We start from the raw sequence: 22,280 nt of genomic DNA on the forward strand, positions 1-22,280 counted from the left end.
TGTGGGCTATAGATACTTGATGGAATTTAATCAGATTTTGTAGTTCAAGCCATCCCAGCTGTGCTTTAAATTAATGCAATGGTGGGTTCTAAATGGGTTGCCTGTAGCAAATCTGGCAATGTTATTGTAAGACATTTCCAATTTGCTAAGATTACTTTTAGATAGATTAGTAAAATGGGTGAGGCATAAAGAAGTTAAGAGATTAGATGAGTGTGTGCTATAGTGGTTTTAGCTGAAGGTAAGAGGAAGGATTTTACCCTATAGAGAGAGCCAAGTTTTTTGTTGACAGTTTTTATAGTATTGTTAATATGGATATCAAAGTTCAGATTGTTGTCAATGGTGATACCCAACAGTTTGGTGGTTGGAACAGGGGATAGAATAGTTTTATTGGTAGAGATAACTGAGAAATCAAGAGGAGAGGACTTATTGGTGGGAGAGAAGAGGAGGAGTTTAGTCTTTTTGGGGTTTAGGAGAAGGCATCTATGTGTGAACCATTGCTCAACTGTGTTAAATACTTGTTGGGTAAGAGATTGAAGTTCAGAAGAGGAGGTGGTTGAGCATATCCGTGTGGAGTCATCTGCATATTGTATGCATGTGGCTTGGGGGATGGCAAGGTGAAGGTCATTAATAAATATGGAAAAAAGTAGAGGTCCTAGGATGGACCCTTGAGGGACACTAAGTTTGACAGGCAGGTGAGTGGAGAGAGACTTGTGCCATAGTACGGCCTGTTGTCTTATCAAGGTAGGACTGGAACCACCTTTATAGAAGATGTATCTAGTGACAGGGATTTCAGTGTTTTGATGAGAATTTGGTGATTTACCATGTCAAAAGCTTTAGACAGGTCAATAAATAGTGCTGAAGAAAGATTATTAAGATTGCGTTTTTTGTTGATACAATCTGTGAAGGAAAGAAGGGCAGTACTAGTGCTATGTGAAGGTCTGAATCCATGTTGACAGTTGGAAAGTAAATTATTTTGGGTTAGATGGTCAAGTAATTGTCTGTGAATGCATTTCTCCATGATCTTTGCCAAAGGAGAGAGAAGGGCAATGGGGCGGTAGTTGGAGAGTTCAGTGGAGTGTCCACCTTTATGGAGGGGGATAATATGGGAGATTTTCCATAAACTGGGGGATATGACTTTCGGTAATAGTTCTATTGATCAGAATATAAATAGGATAAGCAATAGCTTTGGCTGATTGTTGTAGGAATTCAGCAGGTAGTTGGTCTGCTGAGGGTGAGCATGGTTTTAGTTTCTGTAGAAGGGTTAGAATATTTGTTGTTGGGACAGGTTGAATATGAAAAGTAGGGGGTAAGGTTGATTTATAGGAACGTAAAGTGAAGTTAAGTGATAGTTGACTAGCTAGTGTTTGTATAGCATTAGTAAAAAAGGTATTGAAAGCATTAGCTGTATTCAATAGATTTTTGTGGTCAGTATTTTGAGGATTTGGAGTAGTGGATTGACCTGGATGGAGTAGGTGGTTAATGCTAGCCCAAAAATTTTGTGGGTTGTTTTGATTAGCTTGTTGGGATTTTAGGTAGTAGTTTCTTTTATCAGATATTATAGCTTTCTTGGTTTCATTTCTTAGCTGTCTAAATGTTAGCTGGTCTATAGGGTTTTTAGTCTTCCTCCATTTTGCCCAAAGTTTGTTTCTAAGATTTATTTTATGCTTAGTTTCTTTTGAAAGCATTGGAGCAGATTTGGTTTTAATTCTAATTAATCTGGTTGGAGCATGGTGGCTGAGAATGGCAAGGAAGTTGGAGTTAAAGTAACTAACGGCTTCATCTAAAGGGGGGTTTTGTAAGGGAGACCAGTTGCAAGCTCTTAGTTCCATTTGGAATAGTTCAGGGTTAAAGTACTTTTTAGATCTGATGTTTTGACAGATATTGGAATGGGAGAGTTGATTTTATGTCTGATGATATAGGTAAGAAAGTGGTCACTTAAATCATCAGGGAGGGTTCCTGCATCATAAATGTGAGGATGATGGCTTATGAGAATCCAGTCTAAAGCTTGATTTCTTGTTAGATTTATTTATTCTGGTGGGGGAGGTAATGGTTTGGGAATACTCATATAGGTTAATATGGTTTGTGGGAGGGTGCTGCAGTAGCAGCTCCAGTCAATGTTTGTGTCGCCTAGGATTATGGTTTCCTGGGGCAGGTATTGGGAAAGCCAGCAAAGTATGTTTTCCATGGTGTCAGTGGTAGACATATACAAATAATATAGATGAATTTGGAATTGTTAAGATGAAGTTTGGAGATAAGAATTTCTGCATCGGAGTCTATAGGTGGTTTACAGTTGTGAATGGTTAATTGTAAGCTAGATTTATATAGGATAGCAACCCCACCACCTTTCTTGGATACTCTACCGTCTTTGGTTACAGGTTTTAACCAAGTTTCTGTTAATCAGAGAATATCAAAGGAGTAGATTTCAGTTAGAGCTTGGAGTTGAGTTACTTTATTGTTTATGCTATGTATATTAAGATGAGCAATTAAAAGGGAGTTCAATGGTTTAGACAGGGCATGAGTTGGTGATTCTTTGTGGTTGAGGAGAGAGAGAGGAGTTGTTGGTGGGCCTGGGTTAGGGTGGATGTCACCATCCTTTAAAGAGAGTAGTACACTTAGATAGTTTGGGTTGGGGAATCTGCTGTATAGAGGTAGGCCTTTCCTGGGGTTATGATTGTTGTATTTTACGTGTAGTGTTCTATGGTATTTAGGAAGTATGTAGTTAGATGAGGATGTTATATTAGCATGAATAAAAAGGAGAGGAGAGTTTGGACAGTTGGTTTCTTTCTTGGGGTAGTTTAGGTATGGGCCTAGTGGGTTTTCAAAGGAGGTGAAAAGATGGGTGAGGACTAAAGGAGGTAGTAGTGAGAGTGTGAATAAGATTGGGACATAAGATGGGATGGGTTGTTTATACATTGTATGAATAAATATAGATTGTTTGTAGAAAAATAAATTCACTGGGTGGAGATGAAAGAAGGGAGTAGGGTGTGGTGTGATAAAAGGAGAGTGGTGAGAGGTTAATATTAGTGCAGTTGGGTAACTGGAGAGTGTTTAGAAAGTAAAGGTAGGAGAAACTATGTGTTTGAAGAGCAATGGTAAGAGCAAGAGGTATGTAATGAGAGTAATGGTAAGAGGAATACGTGTGGTTAGACAGTAATGGGAAGAGGAAGAGGTGTGGTTAGAGAGTAATGGGAAGAGGAAAAGGTGTGGTTAGTACGTATAAGGGTAGGACCCCTGGGGTGGGTGGGAATTGGGGGTAGGGAGAGGAGCGGAGTGAGCCCACAGGGCGAACGGAGCGGGTAGGAACACATACTGAAGCAGTTAGCAAAAAACAATCAGCTAGGCTAATTCCGGTGGTAGGTTGGAATAGAACAGGGGCTAGAAAGCTGTCTGTGGTGTGTAGATATGAAGGGGGAAAAAAAGAGTACTAGAAAGGTGTCTGTGTGTTTATAAACAAGAGAGCCTAAATTTCCCAATGGCAGCATCTAAAATCAGTATGCATCAGTCACTAGTATTTTTAACTTGTACTCTGTGCAACAGAAGCCAATGTACTTACATTTAGACATATACACTCATCTAGGACACCACAGTAGTTAAATCCAGCAGGGAAGGTTTTAGATTTAAAGATGGCTCCAAGCTATGCAAGTTGGGTAAAAAAAAACTTCTGATCTGCTGTCAGTGGGCAGGCAAAGAATGACAAAGTGTGAGCCAATGAAATGCTAAGGAGAGCCAAATGAGGGAGGGAAGTAACTCACTTCAGAGCACACAACACTGTTAATGGGAGTGAGTCAGCACAAACCCAAGATTACCAAAGTACAAATAAAGATTTAAAGTCCTGCAAGGAAAATGCAGGGGGGTTTACAGGTCCTATAGTGGGCTAAAACCTTTGGCAAGGATTGCAGGGTAAGTGGTAAAGATAGTCTATTTGGGCTATACTTGATTTCTGTAGCCAAATTCAAACTTTTCCACTGGGAATGACTGTAAAGGAAATTATTAGTCAGTGGGTGTAATGGTGGGGTTGGTTAAAGAGCGTTTCAGGTGGGGACAGGGTTGGTCTGATTGAGTGTGTGCTACCCTACATGTAAGGAAAGTTGAACACATACACTGTTCTTTGCAGGGTAATGTTAATGGAAGTAAGTCAGCAGCAGAAACCCAAGATTACCCAAGTAGAAATAAAAATTTACAGTCCTGCAAGGAAATGCAGGGGAGGTGCAGGTCCTAGAGTGCAAGTCTCAAAATGGTATTGTACAAAGTGTCAGGAAAACAAAGATATTTAAATGTAAACCTACACAGGGAGCTTGTAAGACACCAGAAGATAAACTTTTAAATTATCCTGTTTAACTGACAGGCAGCTTGCAGATAGGTCCATCCTACTTGATACAGAGTAGGGTTGAGACTTTGTACTCTAGTGATTGCGACTGTTGATCTCAGGAGCTTCATAGGTAGCTTCACTACAGGGATAGTGCACTACTACAATCTTCTCATAATGTAATCTGGCCAGGAGAACCATCAGAACTAGTTGATGCTACGTGACTAGGATGCTCAGGAATAACTTGGCTTTCATTATAGACTTTTCTGCTATACTCTGGAAGACAGCAGTCAGATAATGCATTTATCTTAAAGTAAGCAAGCCTTGCCTATACTGGAATCCAGAAGGGGGCCTACAAAATTTGTCTTCCTTAGCAAGTGTTACTTGTTGGCAGAGAATCCCTGTCTATTGAGAAATCTGGACTATACCCCAATATCCTCAGCACCTCTTCCTAGAACTAAAACTGGCTCAAGTACTCTCAAGCAGGGTGAAAATCAGATGGATCTTTGTCTTGCAATGTGCCATCACTGAGGCCAGCCATTTCGCAAAAGCTTTTGAAGCAGTAGCTAAACCAAAGGGTAAGCAGGTAAACTGGAAATGATACCCCCAACTCCACCACCATGATCACAAATCTTGGGTACCATCAGTGAGCCTTAAATGGATGTAGGCATCTTTAAGGTCTAGAAACTACAAGAGCCTGATATCCTAAGAATGTAAGCAGGGCTTTGAGGCTAGTATCTTGAACTCTACAATTTTTAAGAACTTGTTTAGATTTGACAGGTCCAGGGTAGGTCTCCAGAATCCCTCTTATTCTTGGTATAATGAACAGACTAACAGTCCTTTGGTTTCCTTGCACTTATGGTATATACAAGTTGTACAGTCACCAGAAATAACCTTTTAAGAGGGGAACTACAAGCTGATCTTTGCCTTTTGGGACTTGCAGCAGTCCTCACTGGTCTGTAATTCTGTTTTCCCAATGGTGGTAGTAAAGGGTGAACCATTTTCTACCCAGGAGAAATGAATGGGTATGCAAAGGGGGTTTAATAACAAAAAAAAAAAAACTTCTAAGTGGAGGCAGGCACCAGCCCTCCCATCTTCCTGCTGCTGTTTGTTCTGAGTGGCTCTCAACATTATGCTATTTACCTCTAACCTGTATAGAAGTAGTACGATCATCTACAGGGATAGTTTTTGGCCTATTTGAAAAATGGAGTGTGGAACATGTTTCACAGACTTCATGCTCCTCCCTTTACCCTCCAGATTTCTAAACACATTAAACGGCTCCAAACAGCAGCCCCTTATCGACTGCAGCACTGATTAGTTCTGCCCTCACATCATTGGACAAGGACTAAATTTCAACCAAAAGTGCCTCCTGACAGCTGAAAACCCACAAACTGCATCCTGTTATAACCACATTTCAAGGTATACTTATCCAACTGTACAGTAATTTGAATTGGTTTCAAAATAGAGTGCATTAAGATTTGGTCCTGTACTCCCCTAAGACTAAACTGGAGTTGCTTGAGGACATCCTCCTGGTATTTCAGAACATGGGTCTGGCAACTCAAGGCCATAAAGAACAGGGATGTTACTGTACGTACTTATTTGTCAAATCTGTCGAGCAATTTGCCTTCTCTGTTATTAGTAAGGGTACTACACAAAGCAGCCAGTCCAGCTTCCTTAGCCTCTAGGGACATAGCATATGTGTCTGAAATGTGGGTGCATGTAAAAACTTATGAAGATTTTGGTCTCTTTAAAAGCATTCAGGTCTTTTACAGACTGGTGGCAGAGAATCTGGATCTAGGGAAGTAACTATGAAGAGATCCAGGAAGGCTTCCGAGACTGCAGGTATAATTTGAAATTCAGAAGACTCCATTCCCAAAAACTGAGACACTCTTCTGAGAACAGAAAGTCAGCAAGGCTAAGAAGGAAAGGGGCTCAGCTCTGAAAGTCAAGACAGACATAAAACTTCAAACTGGTACCAAAAGAAAATGGATGAGTATATAAGTCTTTGTTTTGACAGGAAAAGATTCCCAAAATGGAAAGGAATATAGTGGCCTTGAATGCAGAACTAGAAGAAACTTAAGTACCCATTAGAACTTAAAAATATACAGAGTAAAAAAAAAAAAAAAACATACTTTTGCCAAGAGCTGCTGACTTGTGCTTGACTGAAGAAATCTGAAAGTGGATCTCTAGACCCTGTGCAATGTGGGCAAATAGCAGGAGCCAGGGTGGCTGGGAAAAAATTTTGAGTGGGTTACATATCTGTCAGTCTTGGTCCACAGGTAAACGATAAGAAAAGTACAGTTGTGTACACTTACCATAAATGTAGATGCTGAGTGTTATGTTGCAGTCATCACACTTGGGTTATCTGCCTGCAGGTAGTCCTCAGTCGGCCTGCATACCAGAGACTTAGTACTTCTGCATCGGTTGCGGTCGTTTCAGGATGGACGTCAAGTCATCAGGGGTATAAAAACAGGCAGCAGACGCCATTACATCAGTTTTTCTTGCCCCCAAATGTCAGGAGCTCCACAAACAGGGAGCTAAGTTATGGTGGAAAAAACACCACCAGTAAAAAGTAAACATCAATAGGCCTGTGAGTAATACGAGACAGTGAAGGAGAGTGAGAGACAAGGGGGCTGGTGGGTGGGAAAACAGGACTGCAACAGTGAATACACTCTAACATCTATATTTATGATAGGTGCACACAACTGTACTAGGTTCATGTTTCACTGTTGCAGTCATCACATTTGGGTTGATTCCCAAAGCTGAAGAATGGGTGGAGGCAGTCAATAAGAGTTGGGGCTGGCTAGTATGCCCTACAGGACTGCTGTTGCAAAACCTGCCCTAAAGTTGGAAAAGATAAGCAGGTGGTAATGCTTGGTGAAGGTGTGACCAGAACTCCAGGTAGCAGCTTCCAGAATGTCCCTGGTAGGGACTCCCCTGAGGAATGTTGTAGAGATTGATGTTGCCCTAGTGGAATGCGTTCTGACCCCCAGAGGGGGTGGTTTCCCATGGTGTTTGTAACAGAAATGGACACAGTGTGCTATCCATTTGGAGATGGTTTGTTTTGATATGGCCTTGCCTCTGCCCCTGGTGCAAAGCTGACTAGTAACTGGTCAGATTTCCTGAAGGGCTTAGTCCTATCAATTTAGAATTCTGAGCTGTCTGTGCACGTCTAAAGAGTGCAGGATCCTTTCTCCTTTATTTTGAGGATTAGGGAAAAAGGTTGGCAAATGGACAGATAGGCTGAGAGCCACACTGGACACCACTTTATGCATAAAAGTAGACTTAGTCCTAAGGGGGACCCTGTCAGCATGAAAAATAATGAAGGGTTCCACAGCCATAAGAGCTTGTAGTTTAGACACTCTTCTAGCTGAACCACTTTATGCATAAAAGTAGAGTTAGTCCTAAGGGGGACCCTGTCAGCAAGAAAAATAATGAAGGGTTCCACAGCCATAAGAGCTTGTAGTTCAGACACTCTTCTAGCTGAAGTGATGGCCAGAAGCAAGGCTGTTTTGCAAGAGAGGAATTTTAACTCTGCTGATGCTGCAGGCTCAAAAGGGGGTAATCATGAGCTTTTCCAGCACAAAATTAAGGTCCCAAGCAGGGGTGTGGGCTCTCCTTGGTGGCCTTAGGTCATTGGCCCCTCTCAGGAACAGTTCGATGCGAGGGTGAGAAGAGAGCAGAGATGGCAGAAGCATGTATCTTAATGGATGAGAATGATAAGCCTCTGTGGAGTAGATCTGCTAGGTAATCCAGAATTAGAGGTGAGGAGGGCAGTGCTGTGTCCACTCCTTTAGGCTGAATCCAGGAACAATACCTTCCACTTATCAGCACAGGATTTTCTTGTACTGGGTCTTCTGGCTTCAAGAATGACGTCCAGCACCTGCTTGCTTATGCTGGCCATTGGGGGAGAATTCAGGGAATAAGCCAGGCTGCAAGGTTCAAGGTTTGCAGTTGCAGATGTAAGATCTGTGCCTCCTGCTAAGTGAGGAGGGTTGGGGTCTGGGGTAGGTGCCATGGTGGCACCAGTGACAGACTGCATAGTAGTGGGTACCAGTGCTGGCATGGCCAGTCTGGGGCAATCAGGATTGCCCTTGGTCTTTCCTGTCATTGCGAGTAATACTCTTGTAAGAAGAGGTAGAGGGGGAAATGCATATATTGAGAGGTTTACCCACTGGAAGGATAGGGCATCCACTATCCAGGCCCTGCTGTGAGGTGTCCTGGTGCAAAATTTGCTGAGCTGGTGATTGTAGGAGGAAGCAAAAAGGTCCACCTCCAGGGTCCCCCATTTCTGGGTTAGAAGGCTGAAGGTATTTGGGTCTAATTGCCACTTGTGTGGGTCTAAGAGATTTCTGCTCAAGTCTGCCAAAAAGTTTTGTTTGCCTGGCAGGAATTGAGCTTGCCGATTAATATGCATGGTCAAAGCAGTGTTCCACAGGGTCATGGCTAGCCTGCAGAGTGGGTTATCCCCTGCTTGTTGATGTACCACATCACTGTGGTGGTGTTGGTTTTTATTAGCAGGGGTCCTCGTGAGAGTAGGGATCTGAAAGCTGTCAGAGCGTGCTGAACAGCTAGCATCTTTTTGGTTGATGTGCAGATGAATTTGATTTGGGCTCCAGTGGCCCTGAATGCACTTGTCATCCAGAAGTGCCCCCCAGGCATAGTCTGATGTGTCTGGTCAGGGTCTGGGCAACGTGGGGTTGTGTAAAGGGAAGTCCCTTGTTGTGGTTGCATGCTACTGCCCACCAAAGAAACTCTATCCTTAGACAAGGTACGACCGGTATGATGGTTTCCAGGTCCCGAGAATGTTGGCAAAGACTTTTTAAGTACCAATGAGTTTCCACAAATGCAGTCTGGCATATGGAATTAGTAGAACGTGAAGAGGCCATGAACCCTAGAGCCTGCAGGATTTTCCTTGCAGATAGCTGGGTTCTGGTGGCCATTTGAGCGAAGTAGCCTGTTAGGCTTGTTTTTCTGGAGTAAGGAATGCCATCTGGGGTGCTATGTCCAAGCTTGCTCCCAGGAATACAATCTTTTGACTGGGGACTAGTTTTGACTTCTTTTCATTGACAATGTACACCAGGGAGGTTAGAAGGTCCTTTACAAATGTCAGGTGCTGCAACAGCTTTTCTTGAGTGTCTGCCTGAATCAGGAAATTGTCCAAGTAAGGATATATTTGAATCTTTCTCTGTCTGCAATAAACAATGACTGGAGCCAGTCATTTTGTAAAGACTCTGGGAGCAGTGGATAAGCCAAAGGTAAGTAAGTGCAGAGAACTGATAATGCACAGATCCTGCCCTGAAACGTAGATATTTCCTGCATGAGTCCCTGATGGGGATGTGCAGATAGGCTTCCTTTAGGTCTAGGGTGGCTAACGAGGCATCTTTGGACAGCAAAGGAAGAAGCTGCAAGGGTGAGCATTTAGAATTTTGGTACCACCAGGAAGGTGTTTAGAATGGAAAAATCTAAGATTGAATGCCAGGTGCCCTCTTTTCTGGGTACTGAGAAAAGTTTGGAATAAAATCCTTAACCTAAAATCCTTAACCTATCTGTTCTGCAGGAACAAGATGAATTGCCCTTATGGAGAGCAGGGATTGAACTTGGTTTTGTGCCACTGGTTTGGAGGAAGGTCTGGGAACCCTTTTGGGGTTGGCAGTGTGTGGAAATAAAATTTTTACCCCTGGGATACAATATGTTGAGGACCCATCAGTCTTTGGTGATGGAGGTCCAGTTTTTTGCATGGTGGGCAAGTTTTCCTCCTAGGGGCACGAGCAATTGGGCAGAGGTGAGGAGTGGAGTTAAGAAGTCACTGTGAATTCTTTCTGTAAGGGGGTGGCTTAGCACTCCCTGTTTTAGAAGTGGAGGTACTCCATTGCTTAGATCTCTGCATACCCTGAGACTAATCTGGGGGGGGGGGGGGTCTGTTTCCCCTGGGTCTAGTTTGAGATGGCCTTGAGGAGGCTGGAAAGGACCAATGTTTAGAGGGGCAATGCCTACTGAATCTTGGAGGCTCCACTTGCAAAAAATCTTTAACTGTTTGCATAGACTTGGCTTTTTCTTCCATCTTTTTTAGAACCTCCTCTGCTTTGGTGCCAAACAGACTGTCCTTGCTCAAAGGAGCGTCCAGTAATTTTGATTTGACATCGTCTGGCAAGGTCTGCTCCTTAAGCCATTCATGCCTTCTAAGTATAGAACCTGTGACTGCTGCCTTGCAAAATGCTTCTAGGATGTGAAACCCACATTGCAAGGTATGCTTGCAGACTTGGCTTGCAGAATGCATAAGCTCCTGTAATTCTTTATTTTCTGCACATTCTGTAAAGGTAGACATTTTTTGCTCAAGTTCCATAATACGTTGCTGGTATTTCAGCATGTGGAACTGGCAATTCAATGAAGTAATGGTGAGAGTTGTAGAGGTGTATACTTTTTTACCCCATCTGTCTAAAGCTTGGGAATCCCTGTCCGAAGGGGTGGGATTCTTAGCTGCAGTTGCTTTTATGCCTTTAAGCCCTTGGAAGATGACCTCTAGGTCAGCAGTAGGATTTTTGAAAAGAAATTTGTGAGTCAGGGGACTATCTGTCTGGTTTCCTTGGAGCAGGGGGTAAGTATCAGGAGTTAGACTGGATTCCATAAAGACATCATCCACAACATCCAGAACAGGAGGGATAGCCAAGGGTCGATGCTGTGGCAAATCTAAAAATTCTCTGAGTCTCTTTGGACTGAGGATAATCTTGGCATTCCCAGTGGAAATGCTCTGAAAGTATGTAGGGTTTCACCAAAAGAAAAATCCTCTGAAGGGGAAGCAGCATGAATGGATTCCTCTACATCTGCATCCTCATAAGCAGATAAAGGCATGTCTTCATATTCAGAAACCTCAGTCTCGTCAGACTCTTGGTCAGTTAAAGCTGCTGGGGACAGGTCTTTCTCTTAGCAGGGGAAGGCTGGCTTCCCCTAATCAGAATGATCGGGTCTTCTGTCATCTTAAGCATTTGAGATTGTGACAAGGAAGCAGGTGCTTGAGTTTGGGTAGTCGTTTTTTTAGGCGTAGCTCTACTCTTGGTCTTAGAAACTCGGTAGTTTTAGACAGAACTGAAGACGTGAAAGTAGACGTCTGTTTGTGTCGAGCATCGGTAATGTGAAGAACTTCCTTGGAAGCTGGTGCCTGCACAGAGGCTCTGGACCCATCCAAGGTAGAGACATCTGCAGGTACCGTAGTCAAAGAGTTTTGCGGCATACTGAACTCCGAACAGGTCTCGGTAGCTGCCTGCAAATCCATCGAAGCAGGCATCAGGGGCTGCGAAAGCACCTCACTGAGAACTGGCGACTAGCTTAACGGAAACGTCGTCAGTTTTGGATCTGTGCGGTCTGTCTCTGCATTTATCCTTAGGTTTTTTTCGGAAGATCGGTAGACGGATGGCTTACCGAAGCAATCTTGGAATACGGAGATAGAGAGCGAAAGTATTTATCGACAATAAGGGCCCAATGACAAACAGTTTGGGCACTGAACAAGGCACAAAACCGACACAGGGGTACTGTCTGGGCCTAAACAGGTGACGCACTAAGGATGGAAATCTCGGTGTGGTATTTGCTTTCCACAGGTGAGACAATTAACTTTTTCTGACATCGGTTAGAGCAAGAAAAAAGGATCACCAACAGGGTACTTAGCTTTAGAAGACTTCAGGATGATTCAATTCGGAAACAAAAACTCAGGTAGCGGCTGACCGGCACTCGTGTGAACTGCTTCGGCTCCTCGCAAGAAAAGACTCGTGTAATGGCGTCAGCTGCCTGTTTTTTATACCTCTGACGATCTGACGTCAGTCCTGAAAAGATAGCAGCTGACACAGAAATACTAAGTCTCTGGTATTCGGGCAGACTGAAGGCTACCTGCAGGCAGATAACCCTAGTGTGATGACTGCAACAGTGAAACACGAAGAGCATCTACTGATGCCAGGTCCAATCTTTTTCTGTAGTTGTAGAAAATTACATCAGTAGCATAATTCTTTTATAGCAAAGGTCAACTAACAGCTGCTGCCTCGATATTAGTTGAGGGGTTTCTTAGCAACACAAGACAGGTGAACATATAAGGACCAAGGCTTACCTAATGCTAAATCCAAACAGCTACACTGTTTTTTTTTTTTTTTTTTTTTACGCAAGTTGTACAACAAAACCATACACAAGTTGTACAACAAAACCATACATACATCACTGAACAACCACAGAACATATAATTTACTGCACACATTTTACAGCCTGTAAACCAATCCCAGAGGTCATTTTAGATGGGAGATGTACAACAGTTTATTCGGGCATATATTGCCAATTTTTTTCTAGTGTCAGCTAAATAAAATCACATTCACACTCCCATGCATCTTAAATAGATATAAAAAAATCATACCTGGATCACTCACCTTTCTTAAATTTACATCAATCCCAAACTGCTTCACAGCAGCCAGACTATCAACATTACAATTCACCAACTAAATGCAAACACCTCAACAGTTAAGGACTCAAATTTAAGAAGCTATTGCCTACAAATCATTGGTTTACTAAAACTATTTACACTCCTGTAAACATAAAAACAGGACGAAGTAGGAAGATCCAACATGACCGGTACTAGGGAAAAAATCACAACAGACTACAACTAGATGCATGCACAGATAGCACATTTATGAACATGACTGTGCTTCAGTGTTCTTCATAATTCACCCTCACTAAGAAGCAGGTGTGGAATGACAGTATTTGAAGGTCTGGGACTAGCGATAAATAGCTCACAAACAAAGGTGACTTCTACCTCTGCTTTTTGGGGATTACTTAAGTACAGTACGCAATCAACGAAAGGTCAGCAGTGCAGACTGCAATCAAGTCTCCAAACAGGCAGTAAAAGGTGGTGATCCTTCTTCAAAGGACTTAAATTTGTTTTACAAACCAAAACTTCTAAAAGGAAAAAAATGACTCTGCGATGATGCTGTCAAAGAGGGAAGGTTGGTAAACAAAATTCAAGACTTCACTGATTATTACATTCCATAGTAAATGGCCACATGCGTTTATCTAGTCAGATAAAATTGCAGAGAAGTTTTACACCCCCAAAAAGTAATTTCCATTGCCACACTTTCCATTATTAGGAAAGCCTTAAGAGTAGGCAAATTTCAGAGATGTATTTTAACCCACTTACCTGTTTCACATTGTATCCTGCTTTTGCACTTGTCTCAATAAACATAACGTTCAACTCTTTGGCCTTCCTTTCACCCTCTTCGATCGACACTTGCCTAGGTTGTAAATAAAATGTTCAGTGAATAAAATAAACATTGCTAGCATTATTTGCCATTTTATTTCAGGGGTTGTAATGCCTTCATTCTTTTTCAGTTAACTAGATGGGTTTCTCCAAACTGTGGTCTCAAGTTGCATAAAAAAACACCACTCTCTTCCCATTTCTGATCTTTAATTCATTCTGTGCAACTGTTTCTTGGCCAGTACAGAATATAACATACTAAAATGATCCAGAGACAGCTTATGGATTTTCAACGTTTTGAAACTAGCTTAATTCTTCAAGTAACACTGTAAAAGCAAACTCGACAGACATGTTTGTAACCCAGCACCTCTCAAATGGAATAAGCTGACACTTCACATACAAAATTAAAAATGTATGCAGACATGCAAAGGAAAAAATTAAGCATGGAAAGACTAAAATGTTTGCTCAAAACCTTGGCAATTATGAGCTGTTATTTACACAGTCATTTTTAAATGCATGTCTGGCTGCAAGATACATGCACACCATTCCAAATACTACGACATTTATAAATAGTTTAGCTAAACTGTCATCCCAGCAACTAAGAATGGCCCAATGGTGCACAGCAACTAAGAATGGCCCAATGGTGCATTCAGCTAAGAATACTCATCCCCCCAATGTCAGCTTAGGAAAAGTACAACTGTGTGAGAAATTCAACACAATAGATACGAAGGATTAGCATGGCAGCAGAATTCCAGACAAATAAGAATTAGCCACAGACAGATGTCCAGTCATGCCAACTCCCAGATTTCTGTGGATGACATGGTGTATGCAAACTCCTTACCAAAAGCAAGGATGAATATGTGCTCCCTAGATTAAAAAAAAAAAAGGCAGACCGCCTACATCATCTTTTTTTTTTTTTTTTTTTGCGCTGTTGAGAGTTTATGCCCTTTGAATGGAAAAGTGAGTTGGGGTTTAAGCTGTATGCACTGAGATGGGAGGAAGCTCCCATTTCATTTTTGGAAAGTGTGGGCTTCAGTGCCTAGCCCTTTATACTGTTTGGGTTATTCAGGCATCATGTACAGAGGAGCTGTATTTTTTGGGTCCCTCTCCCGTGCCCTGTGCAAGACACCACCTTTAATGGGGGAGGGCACACAGGTACTACTATTGCAACATTTAGTGAGCTGCTCACACAACACTATTATATTCTGCATATGGATCAGTGTCGCAACAAAATTTCTGATCAAGGAAACCACCAGAGCAACACAGAAGAGGAATGCAAAGTAGCAGTTCCTGCAAAGATCCCCCTGTTATGGCAGTTTCAGAATGATCACTGCTCCACATACCAAACTGTGCTAACTCAACAGGAAATAAAGTTGAGCTTCCATGTCAAAATACTGGTCCCAAAGATGAAAAATAGCCCTGCTAGGGGGAAGCAGAGGTGCAGGACTCTGAGGAACAGCTTCATTAAAAGGTAATTAAGCAAAGTGTGCATATAATGGGAGGCAGGGTAAGATGGCAACTACATGCACTTTGAAGCAAAAGAAAGACACCCCTACTGAAGAGGACTACGAGGACAGACACCATGGGTAAATCCTGCTAGGGATGGATCTGGACCCTCTTTATACCACAAGCTATATGCTTCTCAAAAGCAAAGAGTACTCTGCCTTTCCAGTCATTAGGAGGAGTGTTCCAAACTGAAACTAGTCAAACTTCCTTAGGGGACCACATCTCAATTTGCAACGGATTTTATAAAAGAAAATTATCTGGCTCCTGGACCCTAAAAAAATGGTCAGGGTCCCTTAGAAGCAAGGGGGTTGAGAATCTGTCTCCAAGACAGATTTCAAGGCATCCTACAGAGCTTTTTAACTGGTGCAATACTTGTGAGCTTGGTGCGTTTCAATCCCAGAAAGTCTACACATTTTTTGGGATGCTGACATGCCCTTGGTTTGCCGAGAATGATCTTTTCTCAATGTCAGAGCTTCCCCAAACGGCCATGGCAGGGGGAGAATTCACAGGATAATGTGTCCTCACTACCTGCATTAAACTCCAGGGGGTAAGGAAAGCTGGAACCTGTGGTTCAGCTCCTCGTCACCTTCTGAATGAGTCACCCAACTTTCTGGAGAGGTCTTTCATTCTCTTTTTTACAGAAAGGACTTTAGAAACAGATGCATGATCAGGGTCTGGTTTCAGGCTCTGTATGAAATGCAAGAACTTCTGAGCTAACCTAAACCAACCTTTTTGGGGAAGTTAGGAGGATGACAGAAGGAACTGCCAGCCAAATGGAGAACATCTATTGATCAGCCGTGGAAGTTATAGCTGAATGGCCTGCTGCGGGGTATCTGCAAGCTCTTATGACAATGGAAGAGATACCATTTATTTATTTACATTTGTTGACTGGAGTGTCCGACTGGATGTAGGTCCATTTTCAGCGGAGACCTGGGGAGAAAAGCTCCACAGTTAAAATAAACAGACTGTAGTTACATTGGATTACATAGCGATTAACAATTTAACATAGCAATTGCAACATATTTACAGATGAAGTACATAGTACATCAGTAGACAACTAAAATCTTTATCTGTGAAGTACATAACATACATTAACAAATGTTACAATAAGAAGTTCCTGCTGTATAAGTACTAGGCTTATGAGCATCTGAGCTTGCTATAATCAAGGTAGTTAGTGGAGTGGAAAGAAAGGTAGTGGTCCACCTCTTTTTAAAGTATAACACGTCAAATTCGGTTATGGTTACAATAAGGGAGGATGGAAACTACCTCCGACATAAAAGATGATTTTTGCAGTTCTAATGTACAACTCTGGAAAAACCCCTCCATGAGCTCCCAAATCCTCTGGGCAGGGCATTCATCTAAGACTTCCAAATCTGACGGATCTTCTTTGTCAGTTCTCCAGGGAACTTGAAGTGAATAGATGGCTATTCACTTCTCCATGATACTAGACTGAATTCCTGTATATGGGTGGATGGCACTGAAATAGATGTGGTTTAAGCTGCCCAAGCCTCAATTCTAAATAAATGGCTTGGAACATGGCTTTAAGCTTGGCTGCAATATTGATCAGCTTTGTTAGTAGATGCCAGCTAATCATTCATTTACTAGTTCTGCTAAGTGGGCCTTTGACATTGTTCCTACTGGAGTATCACTTGGGTGGTCTTGCCTTGTCACTCACGGGGGAAAAGCCCATATTAAATTTACTGGTCCAAAAGCTAATAGAACTGCAGAGTTACAAAAACATTTTAGAGTAAGTGTGGATAATTTTAGCTTGAAATGTAAGGGTCATCTCTTTTCATGCTACATAACTTCAACATTTTGTTGCATCTTCCATGGCAGCTAGCCCAGAAGTTTTAAATGTTCACCCCTACTCAAAAAACAGAAGTTGACTATCCACAGGTTTCTGCTACAGTCTTGAAGAAAATACCACTTCTTTGATATTTACCCAAAATCTATTTTTAAATTAGAAAAAAATATTTGTATACCACAACACAAAAGGGAGAATATAAAAAACACACACATAAAAGGCAGGTACTATTTTGGAATAGAGTAAAGTGTCTCAGCAGGAAGTAATCCAATAAGGCACTTGGAAAAATGACCAACAATCCTCTTTAATGAAAAAAATGGCAAACATGAAAAAAGTACAGTTTTGTACCTACCATAAATGTAGATGTTCGAAGATCCACATTGCTGCAGTCCTAACACTTGGGTAGTCCGCTGTCCCAGTCGGCCCGAATACCAAAGTATATGGCTGACGTCGGTCAAGGCGCATTAGTCTGACGTCAGGGTACAAATGCGCATGACCGACGTCATATCCTCAGTCTTTTCTTGCCCCAGATGTCAGAAGACCCTAAAAAGATAAGGCCAAAACCAAAAAACACCAAACACTCCTGTACCAAATATATGTACAATATATACAAATTTACAAAAGTACAACTCCACCCATACAATCACCCCTAAACACAGAGGGGAAGGAGGGAGTAATTGGACTGCAGCAATGTGGATCTTGAACATCTACATTTATGGTAGGTACAAAACTGTACTATGTTCTTCATCCCACATTGCTGCAGTCCTAACACTTGGGTAGAATCCCAAAGCAGAGGTAAGGGAGGCTGGCAAATCATAAAGAAGCAGGAACTGACAACATGCCCTGCAAAATAGCTGTGGCAAAACCAGCCCTAGATTTAGAGTAGAGAGGAAGGTGGTAATGCTTAGAGAAAGTATGCACTGAACTCCAAGTAGCTGCCTCCAAAATATCCTTAGTTGCCAACCCCTTAGAAATGCTGTTGAAGTGGCAGTAGCCCTAGTGGAATGAGGCCTAATCCCAGCTGGAATCTCCTTGCCATGATGGGAATAACAAAATGCAATGCAAAACCCAATCCACTTAGAAATAGTTTGTTTTGACACAGGCTTGCCCTGAGAACTCAAAGCAAAAGAAACAAACAACTGCTGAGACTGCCTAAAATCCTTAGTCCTGCTCAAATAACAACGCAACTGCCTGTGTACATCTAAAGTGTGCAAAATCTTTTCCCCCTTATTTTGGGGATTTGCATAAAAAGTAGGCAAATGAATAGTTTGGTTTAAAGCCACACTAGAAACCACCTTAGGCATAAAGGAAGGATTAGTACGTAATGATACCCTATCCTTATGGAAAATCAAAAAAGGCTCAACCGCCATAAGGGCCTGCAATTCAGAAACCCTTCTTGCAGAAGCAATGGCCAACAAAAAAGCAGTATTCCATGACAAGTATTTCAATTCAGCAGTAGCCGCAGGCTCAAAAAGTTGTAGAGTAAGTTTCTCCAACACAAAATTGAGATCCCAAGCAGGAGTAGGAGCTCTACGTGGGGGTCTTATATTCTTTGCCCCTCTAAGGAATTGCTTGAACAAAGGATGGGAAAACAATGGTGGGTCACAATCACAGTGAGCTGAAATTGCTGCAGCATGAATTTTAATGGAAGAGAAAGACAAACCTTTGTCCAATAACTCAGTAAGATATTGAAGAGCCACACTCAAATTAGGCTCAGAAACCTCCAAATCCTTTGCTGCACTCCAAAATAAAAATCTCTTCCATTTTTCTGCGTACACTTTCCTTGTACTAGGTCTTCTGGCTTCCATAATCACATTCAAAACTTGTTGAGGAAGTTGAGACCTGCTGTGTTTCAAAACAGAATATGCCAGGCTGTTAGATGAAGAGAGTGAAGCTTGACTTTGAGTAGATGACCGTCCCTCTGAGACAATAGGTGTGGAATCAAAGGTAAAGGCCATGGAGGCTTCCTTACCAGACTCCTCAGTAATGGGTACCAGTGCTGCCGAGGCCAATCTGGAGCTATTAAAATCATCCTTGGCTTGTCTTGTCTGACCTTTAGGAGTACCTTTGGGAGAAGAGGCAGAGGTGGAAAGGCATACACATGAAGATTTTTCCAACTGAAAGAAAGAGCATCCACTTTCCAAGCTGTGTGATGAAACCTGTTCGTGCAAAACTTTGGCAGCTGGTGGTTTAGTGGAGAAGCGAACAGATCTATGTCTGGAGTTCCCCATGACACTGTCAATTTCCGGAATACATGAAGATCCAGTTTCCACTCGTGGGGATCCATGATTTGCCTGCTTAACACATCTGCTAAGGAGTTCTGTGCTCCCGGCAGAAACCTTGCCTGAAGAGTTAGATGCAAGCTGAGCGCAGTATCCCACAAAATCATTGCTTGCCTGCATAGAGGATAAGAATGTGTTCCCCCTTGTTTGTTGATGTACCACATGACAGTTGTGTTGTCTGTTAGAATCAACACCTGCCCTGGAAGAAGTAACTCCTTGAAAGCCATTAATGCAAACTGGACTGCTAACATCCCAGCTCGAAAACGCAGATACTTCCTGCAACTTAGTCTGATAGGCACATGAAGGTAAGCCTCCTTGAGATCTAAAGTTACCATCCAGTGATCTTTGCCCAGCAGAGGTAAAAGCTGTTGTAACGTCAACATTTTGAACTTGGGAATGTCCAGATAAGTGTTGAGGATAGATAAATCCAAAATTGGTCTCCACGTGTTCCCCTTTTTTGGTACTAGGAACAGGCGAGAATAAAATCCTAGGCCCCTTTCTGGCACAGGAACCGGCTGAATGGCCCCTATTTGGAGTAACAGAGAAATTTGCTTGTGAGCATCTTTTCTTTGTAGAGGAAGAATGTCTGGCATGCCTTTGAAAGGAGGCAAGGTATGGAAATAAAACCTGTAACCGTGGTGAATGATATCCAATACCCATCTGTCCTGGGTAATTAAACTCCAATTTTCTTTGAAAAGTGCCAGCCTTCCTCCCAAAGGTGCTGCCAGACGAGAAAGCACTGGCAGCTGAAAAGGCAGGTCATTGGGTCTGTTTACGAAAGGGCTGACCCCTGCCCTCACCAGAAGACTGAGCAGGTGAACTCCCTGTTCTAGGCCTAAAAGAACCTTGAGCTCTGCCCCTACCACGTCTAGACCTACCCCTAGACTGGGAATCATAAGCAGGATATGTCCATCTCTTAGTAGGCCAATTTCTACTAAACTGGAGGCTGAACCTGCAAAAATCTTTAACAGTCTGCATAGACTTAGCCTTGTCCTCCATTTTCTTTAAAACTGCTTCCACAGGCGAACCAAACAACACGTCAGACTGTAACGGAGCATCCAAAATCCTTGTCTTAACATGCTCAGCTAAATTCTGATCCCTCAGCCAGGCGTGCCTGCGAAGAACAGAACCAGTGGCAGCCACCCTCGAAGAGGCCTGCACAGCATCAAAACCACATTGCAAGGAATGCTTACCCACCTGTTCAGACACATGAACTAAATCCTGCAACTCTTTACACTCAATACCTTCCGCCAGAGCATCCACCTTAGACTTCAATTGTGAAAGGAGATAATTTTGATATTTTAACATGTGGAACTGGCAATTCAAAGCCCTCATGGCTAAAGTGGAAGAAGTATACACCTTTTTTCCCATCTATCCAAAGCCCTTGCCTCTTTATCAGGAGGAACAGGATTTTTAACAACAGAAGCCTTAACACCTTTAGGCCCCTGAGAAACAGTTTCTGGGTCTGCCCTAGGACTCTTAAAAGATACTTATGAGCTTCAGGCACCCTATAATACCTATCTGGTTTAACTGGGGCAGGAGGCAAAGAATCAGGGTTCAGGAAGCCTCTGCAAAAACATCTTCCACCACATCCAGAACAGGAGGTATAGCTAAAGGCCTATGCTGGGGTAAAACAAAATTCCCTAAGCCTCTTCCTGGAATCAGAGAAATCTTGACCTTCCCATTTAAAATGCTCCCTCATGGAATGAAGAGTCTCTGAAAAAGAAAAATCCTCAGGAGGAGAAGCCGAAGGAGTAGAATCATCCACATCAGAATCAGAATAAGGAGGATACTCCTGCAAGTCTTCAGCCGAAGACTCAGAAGCCTCCGAACACTGCTCAAAACTCTCAAGCTCAGGTTCCACCCTAGGCCTCTTATCAGGAGGGGGCATAGAACCTCTAATCATAGTAATCAAATCTTCTGCCATTTTAAGCATATGTTTCTTAGGCAAAGATCCTGAAGAACTAGGAGAGACACCCACTGAAGTTAAACCCGACCTGCCTCTCAAAGAAGCCTTGGAAACAGAAGGGGAGGGCCTAACCACCTTAGGAAGGGAAGGGAGAACAGCCACCTGAGAAGCCCCTTCAGCCTGGCCTACCTCCTGAGAGGACACATCTTGTAACAGTAAAGTCTCACCCTGAGACTCCAAAGAAACTTCTGGCAGAACCACCGGCTCCACTGAGCCTTCTAAAGAACCGACGTCCGGGACTGACGGTTCTTCCAACCTAGGCTTTGCTGCTTTGTCCTTGCGCTTTTTGGACGAAGCGGGCGTCGGAGCATCCGACGGCATTTTATAATTACAACGCTTCCCAAAAACTAACCTGGCACAGTCTAATCTTCTCTTTATAGTGCGTTTGTTAAATCTAGCACAAGAGCGACATCCAACAACGTCGTGCTCAGGCCCTAAACAAGGTATACACAAGGTATGGTAATTCCTATGAGGTATCTGTTTCCCACAAGAAATACAGTTATTCACTTTTTCTGACATCCGGTTAAATACTGAGGCAAGAAAAAACCAAAATATTCCCCAACGGGGTACTTAGCCAACTTTGATTCGGTCTGAAACTCCGACTTCAGAAAATTTCAGAACGCCAACCTGCACTCGCAAAACTGCTTCTGCATCGGACCATGCGGCAAAAAAGACTGAGGATATGACGTCGGTCATGCGCATTTGTACCCTGACGTCAGACTAATGCGCCTTGACCGATGTCAGCCATATACTTTGGTATTCGGGCCGACTGGGACAGCGGACTACCCAAGTGTTAGGACTGCAGCAATGTGGGATGAAGAACATCACTACCATAAAAAGCACAGCATAAATGCTTAATAGAATGCCACGTTTACGTTTGGTTTCAACTTTCATCAGATGCATACATGCTATTCCACACAATCCCTTTATATACTGAAACAGTAATTAAGAGCCACCTACTATATCATTAAGCTGTTAAAAGTAATTACAGAATTTCACCTCTCTCATTAAAATACTAGACATCCTACCAGCATAAAAACATGGTTGTCTTTCCAAGTACCTTATTGGATTACGGGTGTTTTGTGTACTTATTTCCACATCGTTTTGTTATTTGGTCTCAACAGGGAGTACACAATAAGGCACCTGGGATGCGAACTAACCTCTATTAGGTCTACATTCAGAATTAA

At 42.6% G+C, this 22,280-nt stretch overlaps 1 protein-coding gene across 1 annotated transcript in view; it reads right to left on the reverse strand.

The window, feature by feature from the left end:
- RAB6A (RAB6A, member RAS oncogene family) overlaps positions 1–22,280 on the reverse strand; it is a gene marked incomplete in the record, with an annotated part of 497,596 nt that overhangs the window by 326,089 nt on the left and 149,227 nt on the right. Inside the window, 1 exon segment of the mRNA XM_044072212.1 lies at positions 13,476–13,569. Coding sequence (XP_043928147.1) covers positions 13,476–13,569 — 94 coding nt within the window.

Source organism: Protopterus annectens, chromosome 5.part0 (assembly GCF_019279795.1).
Source record: "Protopterus annectens isolate FY-2018-M chromosome 5.part0, PAN1.0, whole genome shotgun sequence".
NCBI classification, from domain to species: Eukaryota; Metazoa; Chordata; order Ceratodontiformes; family Protopteridae; genus Protopterus; species Protopterus annectens.